The sequence below is a fragment of the Populus euphratica genome, unplaced genomic scaffold, assembly GCF_000495115.2.
Source record: "Populus euphratica unplaced genomic scaffold, PopEup_1.0 scaffold255.1, whole genome shotgun sequence".
NCBI lineage: Eukaryota > Viridiplantae > Streptophyta > Magnoliopsida > Malpighiales > Salicaceae > Populus > Populus euphratica.
In genome coordinates, this window is record NW_011500141.1 from 194,317 (window position 1) to 205,541 (window position 11,225).

At 35.0% G+C, this 11,225-nt stretch overlaps 1 protein-coding gene and 1 long non-coding RNA gene across 2 annotated transcripts; one reads left to right on the forward strand and one right to left on the reverse strand.

The window, feature by feature from the left end:
• Window positions 1–2,476: 2,476 nt before the first annotated feature.
• Window positions 2,477–4,700, forward strand: LOC105110647 (uncharacterized). Its single transcript, XR_839509.1, has 2 exons — window positions 2,477–3,185; window positions 3,740–4,700. It is a non-coding gene; the product is annotated as an uncharacterized LOC105110647 (long non-coding RNA).
• On the reverse strand, window positions 4,628–10,246 carry LOC105110646 (U-box domain-containing protein 3-like). Its single transcript, XM_011005743.1, has 5 exons — window positions 9,875–10,246; window positions 7,952–8,231; window positions 7,392–7,508; window positions 5,321–7,186; window positions 4,628–5,058 (listed from the first exon to the last, which is right to left on the reverse strand). The coding sequence occupies exons 2-5, from the start codon at window positions 8,225–8,227 to the stop codon at window positions 4,993–4,995; spliced, it is 2,325 nt and encodes a 774-aa protein (XP_011004045.1). The 5' UTR covers window positions 8,228–8,231; window positions 9,875–10,246; the 3' UTR covers window positions 4,628–4,992.
• Between the last annotated feature and the right edge of the window lie 979 nt (window positions 10,247–11,225).

Here is an 11,225-nt window from a genome sequence, read left to right on the forward strand (position 1 = left end):
GAGGCCCACAAAATTGGGCTTGTATTTTACAATACTACCATTGACTTGCGATCGGCAGTCAAGTTATAAAATTCAAAAGAGAAGCCGCGTGTCGCCGAATAAGAAAGAAGGTGATAGCGTGAAGGCAAAGAAAGAAGACCCGTGGAACTATAGAAGTCCTCTAGAATCAATTCTCTATTATTTAATATTAACTGGTAAGCCAACGTTTCACACAGCCGGCAATAATAATTAAGAAACTTTGTACTAAGTAAACGGTAATAAGTTAAACTTAACAAGTCATGGTATTAACAAAACATTGAAAGAGAGAGAGGGTGCTTTTCAAACGGATATATATTATTTATTTTAATGGTGTTTTATTTTTAATGTATGTTTTTTTAATTTTAATTTTATTCTTTAACTTATAATTTTTAAAATTATATTTTATTATTTATTTCAATTTATTTTTTATATAATTATCACTATTCAATAACTCGAAACACTAAAAAAAAAAGTATTTTTATTTTGCATCACCTCACAAAACACTATTAATTTTAATATTTTCTCGTTCTATTTTTTTAATCCATGTTTTATTTTTATTCTTTAATATTTGATTTTTAAATAACTTAACATTATGTTTTATTTTTATTTGTTTTTATGTAGTTAGCAAAGTCTTATAACTCGAGTCAACGTTTTTGTTGGTTAACCCAATTTTTTTTATCAACTTCATCTTTTAATATTTTATTTATTAATCATATGTTTTCATGATTTTTATTGATTACTTTTATATGAGGTTATCTAAATCTTATAATCAAGATTATAGTTTGGCGGGCTAACATATTTATTTTATTTTAAATTAATTTTTTTAAATTTTTTTATTTAATATTTTGTTGATTGGGGAATTATGTTTTTTGATTTGTTCTGGCTTGTTCTCTATAAGATTATCTTGATTTTATGACTCGATTTACATATTTGATAGGTTAATTTATTTTTATTAGTTATCTAGATTGTTTTAAATTCATTAAATTAACTTTAAATCAACTTTAATTTTACACATAAATAAGTTTTTTACATAAAAAAATTGATTCAAATAGCAAGCACTGCAGGCAGTATTCTAGTAGTACCACTAAAACATGTGTCATATTATTAAATAATTGACATTAACGATATATCATTAAAAGTATACACTATAGTTTTTTTTGTACTTTTCAACGTTTATATAGGGTATTTTTTAAAAATATTTTTTTACATTGAAATATATTCAAGTAATTTTTTCAGATTTTTTTCCACATTAACATATCAAAATCATAAAAAAAAATAAAAAAATCAAATTAATATTTTATTATAACAAACACGTTTTTAAAACAAATTCAACCACAGTTAAAAATGCAATACCGAAGAAGCGTAAAGAGAGCAAGGGCTGTCCGCACACTGCCCGCATCACATTCCACCTTAATTACCTAGAGAAAAGCAAAGCAAAACATATAAAAGTATTACAATGATATCTTTGTCCCAAGCTTTTCAGCAAATAATAGATTCATCTTCACAAACCTTTGCGTTTATTAATAAATTCCACACAGCTAAAATATTAATTGTAGTACATCACTTGCAGACATGGATGTTTCCCTGTTCTTTTCTCACTTTTACCCGATTTGCCGAACACAGAATTTAATAGGACAGGATGGCTCAAGGAAACATAAGTATACCAAGAGAGGCATATAAAATAATGCAAGAACTACAAAATAACAGTTGCTATTTTTGAATCCTGTTACAGAGTTTTTGTCTAGGTTATGAGCTAGATTGTTGTGTCAGGACTCTTTTATTTTAAGAAAAAAACTGTAGTTAATTAATTATTGTATAGTTTGATATAGTATTTTTATGTATTGCTTAGTGTTGGCTTGTGCCATGCAGGAAGCACTGAAGGAATGCCAAGATCTTGGGTGATTATAGAACACATTTTTAATTTCTTCCCAAAAACACTAGGGCGAATTTTTTTAAATTTTATTATATATAATATATATGGTTACATGAGAATTAATTAATAATCCATATAGTATTGAATATTTAGGACTCCCGTGCCTTGTAGTTTATGCATACAAGCATTGTATTTCATACTCTAATTATATATAACATCAATATGATTTCGCAAATAATTAGATAATCATAGATCTTAATTATGGCGAAAGCTAGCTAGCTCTACATGCCGGGATCATGAGATAAAAGATTGATTATGATGATTATTTGTGCTCTCACCACCTCAACATCGAGTTATGATTGGAGTGAAAATCTTGTCATTTCTGGATGATGGTAACTCGTTTAAATATAAATCCATTTTTTTATTTCTATCGAAATACAGAGACTAGAGAAGGATAAGTTCCATTATATGTATAGAAAACAATAACCTCAACATAATATATCGAATGGTAAGAATATGAAATACAGCAAAAAAACTACATTTATTTATATTAATTAATTAATTCACATCTTGACCTGTTCAATGGTTGTTGTCAGCATCAAGTTCGATATCCATCCCAATCCCATAATGTCAAATCCGGGAAGCATTTGGACCCTGCGATTTGCTGTAACCTAATAGTATTAACTTTATCGTCAGATAATGGGGAAGAACAAATACCAGTCCTTTTCATATTAATTTTAGCTGTTTAATTAATAATTATCACCAGAGAGTAGAAAGATCCGATGGAGTGTATGGAAAAGGGATGTCTGGAGCCACGTGGCTCGAACCCAAGTTTGATATTATCGTTGCTTGATTCAAGGAATGCAACCACGTGACCAGTTTAACTTCTGCAACCAATTTAAAGCTGATCGATTTCTTCTTGTTGATAGCAGGAGCTATATTTGAGATGGGGAACAATGGGCTCGAATGATCCTACAAGATGGAGTACAAACATGATCCGTGACTGTGAAGGTCCCAATTTGACATCACAAGAGTGGTCTACTGAGATGGTGAACAGACCGAGGAAATTAAGTAGGCTCTGGTGCTGGTAGGGGCCAACCAAGAGGCCATCATCTGCACTGCTCCAATATTAGACAACTGGTTTTATGCCAACTGAGGCCCTGCCCCATGCATGTCTCTTTTTCCAGATACCCTATCAAGAAAATATGATTACAATGGCGGATTACAAGAAAAAACAACTTGATAATTGCTGTTGGCAAGTCTCACCTCCTGCTGATAACTTAAATTCAGTTAGGTACGTTTTTTCTAACTTTTCCCAAGCTTATTAATAAGGGAGATGGGCTTGCATGACCTGGTTGAAACAGAGAATGTGACGAGAAAGTTAAAAATAACTTGATGGTACACAGGCAACCCTCCTACAAAAGTTTGGTTGGTCTGGATGGTATTTAATATGGGCGAGTTATTGTATGAGTAGCTATTTTGATAAATATTTACATTATTAGAGATGAATAAAAAATCATTTGGTGTATGTTTTGAGAAAAAAGGGAAGAAAAATGAATTTTACAAGGGCATCGTTAACTTTCTTCTAAACATATCCTAACCTGGATTTCAGCCGTGTCCATAGTAAAGGCATGTAAACATCTGTCTAGTAAATTTGTTAAGTGATGGTTTGTTTTTACGTTATAATTAATATTTTTGTAAGCGTTTTGGAATGATTTTAATGTATTTGGAATGATTTTAATGTATTGATATTAAAAATAAAAAATCTAAAAATATATAGTTTTAATTGAAAATCACTCTGCATCACAGTATTAAAAAAACACATGTACTAACAAACAAAGCATGTAGGAAGCCTTATTTTCTTCCATGGGAGAAGAAAAGCTAACAAACAAGAGGTGAAGAATAAGTGAGAGGTCATGTATTCTTCCCAAAAAACAAAAAAGAAAAGAAAAAAGAAGAAGAGGAAGGTCATGGGTGAGGAACAGTGCACTATTTGTAGTCTTGTTGGTGAGAGGTATTATCGTACCCAAAAAGCAAAACCTTGAAGATGGAGTTTGGGCCCATTTATGACAAGAGCGGACCAAGCCTGCTATTCTATGGGGATTTTTACCTAAAAGGATTTCAATCACTTGGAAAACCAATCTTGCATGGCAATGTCTCAAGAATTTGATCTTGCTGTGATACAGGGGGAAGAGAAACAGAGAAATGAAATGAAAGCTAGGTTTTCACGTGACAAAATTTGGCGTGATGGAATGGAAGAGCTATAACCTTTCCCTGCTTCAATGGCAAGAAAATTATTTTCTGTTCTTACTCCTACTATAAGCATAGCATGTGCTGTATAAGCTGTCTTCCCAATTGTCACCAACAGCAATTTCTCTGTTTTCAGTGGAAGACAACGATAGGGAGAGAGCACGAGGGTGTGTTTTCTTGCAGAAGTTCTCTCCAGCAAAGGCTGGTATCAATCAACATAGGTTTCTTTATGGTCAAGGAAGAGACCAAAATCCAAAGGCCAGAAAGCGGATACGTGGACAAAAAAGCATACAAAAAGGTTATCCATACCATCAGCAAGGTGCAACACCACAATCAAGGACATTAGCAGCCATGATATTGCTAAAACTTGCAGCCAACACCAAGAATGTACTCGGCAGGTAGGCATTGATGCAATGCCTCCAATTCAACTACTTGCACGACAACAAATTAGTTAAAGCATCAAAACTGGAGGTTTTTCTGTCAAATGGCATCAATATCATTTATTTCCATTATATAGCAGACTGCAACAGTCAATGGCATATATACAAGATATGTACAATATTAAGAACTTCATCAATTGAAAAATCAAATAAAAAAATTTCCCAGTGACTGCACACAAAATACTAGGGCAAGCTATATTCTTGGGAAAACTAAATTCTAGCCAACACACTGACACTCCTCTCATTTCTAATGAGAAATAAATCATGACTGCAAGGAAAATAAACATGGCTCAAACCTAAATAAGCATGGAAGAATATTTCCTAATGGATCATCTTGATGCAGAGAAGATACACGAGGCAGACTATAAAAACAAAAGAAAAATCAGAAAATCTAACAAAATTTGTCCCTCTTCATGATTTTCCCTTTCCTGCGGACCCTTCTCTTTGACTACGGAAGTGACTGAGAAGCTGCTGGGCCTACATAACACATACAAACATACATTATCATCTAGCATATCTATCCATCATCATCATTAAATGTCAAAAAACTTCTTGGTCTTGATTCCCCTATAGTTAAAATATAAAAAAAATAATCATAAGGAATACAATCACAGTCAACCCACCATGCTTCCTTTCCCAACTGGCAAAAGGTACCAACAGCCTCCACTATAATTTGGCTAGCTAGCAGATACCAGAACAGCTACAGTACAAACAAGGAAAGATGAGATTAGCTGCATACCTTTTCCTTCGCTCTTGGGGTGCCTGACTGGGACAATGCAACAAGTGGAGGAACAGCCCCTTCTTGCAAAACAAGGGTACAAAACTTGGGACTATTAAGGCACAGCTGCATCAGTATGGAGGCAGCATTCTCCTTTCCTCTTTGAGATCCTGATTCAACAACCTCAACCAGCAATGGGATGCCTCCTGCTTTTGCAATGGCCATGCGACCTTCGCCGATTGTTGATAAGTTTGCAAGAAGAGCGACTGCCTTGTCAACCATCCCAGTGACAGGATCCATCAACTCAACTAGATACTTCACAGCTCCAGCTTGAACTATTCGAGCCTTGTTTTCATGAAAGATTGAAAGGTTAAACAAGGCAGTAGCTGCATCCTTTTTACCTCTTATAGTCCCAGAGGCAAGAAGATCCACCAAGGCTTTGACAGCACCAGAACGGCCTATCTTGGCTTTATATTCTTCTAAAACAGAGAGGCTAAATAGAGCTGCTGCAGAATTCTCTTTGGCACCATCATTTCCTGATCTTAAGACATGAATAAGTGGTTCTATTGCTCCTGCTTCAGCAATCATGGCTTTATTCTCTTCGTTGATTGATAGATTCAACACGGCTGTGACAGCATGTTCCTGGGTTATCTTCACTTCTGAGTACAGCAGTGAAAGTAATGGTCTGATAGCACCAGAATGGCCTATAATGATGCGATTCTCAACGTTGTGCTTTGCTAGAAGCCTTAGTTCTTCAGCTGCTTTAGTCTTTACTTCATTTGATTGGCTTTTAAGCCCTTCAACCAACTTCTTGACTTGAGAAGCTGTACATAGATCATGAGAACCTGAGTCAGAAAACTGGAGGGAGTTTGTTCTGCTATAGTTATGGCTTCCATTGCTGGCCATATCATCTTGTGTTTTAGGACTGTGAAATTGCCTTCCTGATGAACAGGGAGAAAATCCTTTTACTTTATTGGAAGGAGAAACAGCAGGACATTCAGAAGTTATCTCTCCTGACAAGTCATTCACATTGTCACGCATGGTTAATAACTTCAACATCTCATCTGATGCTGGAGGCACATATTCAATAGTGGAGATGGCACTTGAGGTCGATTCACTCCTGCTATGTATATATGAAAGTTCATGGGATGGGCGCTCAAAGCTTCCAGTCCCCATGACATGATTAAATTCTTCATCACTTAATCTAGATGAAACACCAATCTTCTGTTTCTCAAATCCATTCCCAACTTCAATGGATGATCTAGATGTAGAATTGCTACTGTGCAAAGAACGATAACGAAAACTATCCAAGTGCAATAAATCATGATGTGACGGGATAGAGTTGCTTGAAACTCTCACATTGTTTTCCTCACACCAATTTGCTATCATAGCTTTGACTGTGTAATTGGGAATGAGATTTCTGTGAGAGAGTGTCTGACGGGTCCTAGGGCATATGCTCAGCCCATGATCAAACCACTTCTGGATGGACACCCTATCATAAGTTTGACCAGAAGCCACGATCACTGGGTCTAGCATGAGCTCCAAAGATAATGGACACCGAAAGTACGGAGGGATTGGGGCACCACTCTTAGGATCAAAGAGCTCAACTTTAAGCAACCAATTACACATGTGAGAGATCAGATCCACAATTTGGTCAATTTGATCCAAGTCCCCTTTTGCTTTATTGACTTTAACATTCATCCTCTCCTTCTCCACTGCCACACTTTCTTTCAAGAGTTCCTGATTTGATGTTAAACCAAGTGTTTCAGTAAGTTTCATAAGATGATTAGTGCAAGGAGAAACATCATCTCTTAGACTTCTCAGAGCCTCTTCTATAAGTTCTGTTATTGTTTCATGTTTCAAACCTTGAAGTTCCTGCATACAGTGCTGGAAACATTTAAACAGAAATCAGTCTCACTCTAGACATATGCAACTAAACAACTAAAAAAGTATAATGGATAGACCAATCTGATAGATTAGAACACATTAAAAATATATATACATAAAATGAAAGATATAAAAAAGTCAACCACCAGGACTGTCTAGTTAAAAAGAAAACAGTGTGACACAAATATTCCAACTCTATCCACACCTGAACAATAGTTAAAGTTGAAGCGGATGGAAAACTCTGCAACAATCTACATAATATTTGACAAATCTCCAATGCAGAGCTCTGGATTTTCTTCAACAGTGCTTCACTTTGCTGGACCTGGACAGAGAAAAAACCACATGTCCATTAAGAGTTTGAACCTCAACTACCTCCCCGGACATCCCAAGTCAAAGCTCACATGTTCGAATATCATAAACAGCTACATTTGATCGCCAAGGAAAAAAGAAGAGAAAATAAAAGAAATAGATTCAATTACACTTTCAGGTTGCATTTGTTCTTCTTACTTGCAAGCATAACATAATCTTATAGAATTCATATATGTTGGCTTCTTTAGCGTGGATCACGAAGAAAGTTTCAGACTAACAATTACATGATAGAAGACTACTTTTGTTGCTTAGTCTTTCAAGCAACAATATGAGCATCATCATGGAAGAACCAGCACACATAAATAATGAAGGCCAATATTTTGAACTCCATCTGAAAGCATTACACACTGTATATTTGATCCACTACACACAAATAAGCTGTTCAGAATTACTCACGCTGCAAATCTTGCTCATCTGCGGACACCAGTTCTCCATAAATTCACGAGCCTCATTAACAGTTGTATCAAGTTCTTCACACTCTTTACATAGGACCTCATCTGAAGATATGCTGTAATCAACAACTCCATCAAGAACTGGTTTCAAATGCTTTAACATCATAACCATGCTCTTATAATCCTTTTGAATAGGCATAAACTTCCTTGTCTGACATGAAACAAGATGAATGAATCGAGAAATACTGTTGATAAGACATCTAACAGATGATGTGTCCATTGACCTGCTTTTCATAAAGCATAGCAAAGAGATTGCATTAAAACAAAAGAGGAAAAAAACAAACATTTTTAATGCAAAAGGACTTTCCAATCAGAATAGTGTCAGACTATTTCTCTACAACAACAGTGATAGGTTTGCGGTTCTTGATCTTGATCACAAATTTTTTCGTGTAACCTTTACAAGATTTCACAGTGCTTTCACACGATAAGATTTTTGTGTTTTTCATTTTAAGAAGGGACAAAAGGTCGGTCTAGAATAGAAAACACTAAATTTATACAGATCCCTCATCACGTAGTAATTATTTCATTATTTAGACATGTAAATCCAAAGATGAATGGGTAAAGGACCATCAAACATGCATAAATACCAAAATCAGAAATCATCAACATTTGGTTGATAATTATCATGGGTGAGCCTAATCAATTAGCCAAGCCTAGCAGCAAACTCCACATGCTCACAGTCAACAAGGTCAGTAAATCTACATAAGGCAGCACCACAATGATGCTTGGACCAAAATCAATGAAATGCCTTCCCTCCAAATAAAGCTGAAGTAAGATGTTCTATTCTCAGCTGGTCTCGGCATTTTATGCATTCTGTCTCCACTTGCCACAAGAGGTCCTGACCCAGGCATCATGCAAGTGCCCACAAGTTATCCTATGGGGTCCAGTAAGCGGCATCATTAAACGCAACAAAAAGCTATCTCAAACCTCAATTCCATCTAAGAAAATTCCCTTCTACAGTGTGCCTAGCAGTGTTGCTTAATTGGAGGCAGAGATTTTACATGGGAACAAGAGGACATATAATGAATTCACATGTTGCTGAACGACCAGAGATTTTTGTGCATCTAACCCTACAATAAAGGAAAGACGAGCCCTTCAACAAATATGCAACAACATGCTAAAAAATCATTTCCTTGAATTTGCTATGACTTTGACACTAGTCAGACCTTGCCCCTTTAGAAAAAATAAGCAAAGCCATTGTTTTGGTAACTTCTTTTATTTCATAATGAGGTGATTCCATTTTACCATATCGGAAAAAAATAATCAATATCTCAATTGTTCCCTGCTTGCCATCAATAAAACAAAAGAGAGTCCTTAGCTTTCATTTGATGACTACCATTTTAAATATACATTTGGTTGCTAATAACGCCTGGGGGAATAAAATTAAAATCTTTGACCTCTGCAATTGCTTACAATCTTCTAAAGACCATTTGACCAAGTAGAACAGAACTGATCACTCTAATTCAAGACAGAACAACAAGAACCCTCTATTGCTTATAATCTTACAAACATCATCTGACCAAGAAAAACATAATTCACATTCAGTTCTTAGAATCAAAACAAAATGAGATCTAAAATTACTCTTTTCTTCTCAGTTTCCACAGACATCTAATATTTCTAGCCCCAGGTAGGTTGCAAAACAGAAACAGAAAACCAGCCCACGATAAAAAACGATTTGGTAAAGAATATTGCGTCAAAAATCACCACCCACTTGCTATATCACAATTTCCCACCTCACAGAATAACCAAAGTTTGAATCCAAACACAAATAACCACCCATCAAAACAATACTTGCAAATAACACAAACTGTGCAGAAAAAAGTAACATTTCTTGAACATCACCAAAACCTTGTGATCAAAAGAATACCTTTACAATCTATATGAGCAGCTCAAGCCGGTGAATCAAGGCCTAAAAAGCAGATCCTGGTGGACATAGACGTATAATTTGTACAAAAGTTATCAAAGATCCATGCTTTATGCCTTGAAAAAACAGTGTGGACAGAGAACCGATGCCCTCCTCTCATTACAAAGCTGCATTGGAGAGAGACTGTGAGCAAAATCGAGGGAAAATAAAATAAAAGGGTTAAAAATAGTGGGACCCAGTTTTTTTAAAATTATTAATTAAGGGGCCCTTTAGGGTTGAATGCGGATTCGTTGTGTTTAGTGGGGGGAAGAAAATTAATTAAGAATCATGATGAACACTGGAGACAGAGAGATGGAATGGGATTAGTAGTAATGGAATCAAGATTAGGTTATTTAAGATTGGATTAGGGAGAAGGTGAAAAGGGTAAAGTCAAGGCACTTTTTTTTTATATATATATAATTTGCTGATGCAATGGAATGATATCCAAAGTGGATAAATTACTTTAGCCACGGAGCAACACTATGATTAGTGTGCAGATGCGGAAACGCCCTTTAGTAAATGGCTAATATACCCTTGAATCCCTCTTTAGTTTTGCTAATTGCAAATTTTAACATGAATTTTTTAATGGTAATTTACTCTATTGAGAGCAAGAGTTTTCTTAAAAAATCGTTGATAAATTTTATTTTCAAAATTGATTTTGATAAGATGAAATTGGATTTTTAACAATTTGTTTAATTTGATCCGATCCATTTCAATTTTTTTTTTAAATAACAAAATTGATGTAATTAAAATAGTTGCTCTAAATTGATCTATTTATTTAAGAAATGATCTGAAAACTTAATAATTCATTTCTTTTCTTGTTCAACTGATAAATTATGAATGAATTCTATGATCAAGAAGTAATCCTGTTTGAAATGACTAGAAAAATCTTGGTCAGGAGAAGCGATTGAATTTTTATGATTCATCCATGCTCTCCTATGAACCAATATAACAATGAACACAAAGAATCCATAAAATCCCCCAAAAGAAGAAGAAGAAGAAGAAGAGCTTGGGAACTTGGATTTTTGCTCTGGGCTGCCGACTGGCGTTCGGTTTCACAAAACTCGAGCACATCTAAAAAGAGAACTCGACGATCGAGTCTATGTTTCCGAGGTATATTGTATTCTTATGCTGAAGTGGATGATAGGATACTGCCTCTTACCGACTGTAATCATGTGCTTAGTTTAAGGTTTTAATAAAAGTGATCCCTTATATTATTGAAGGGCAGCTTCATACTTCGGGACATGTTTGTCCATGCCTATGCTCAGATCGAAAGAGAAACAAGAACTGACACACTAGCCTACAGCCTAGGATC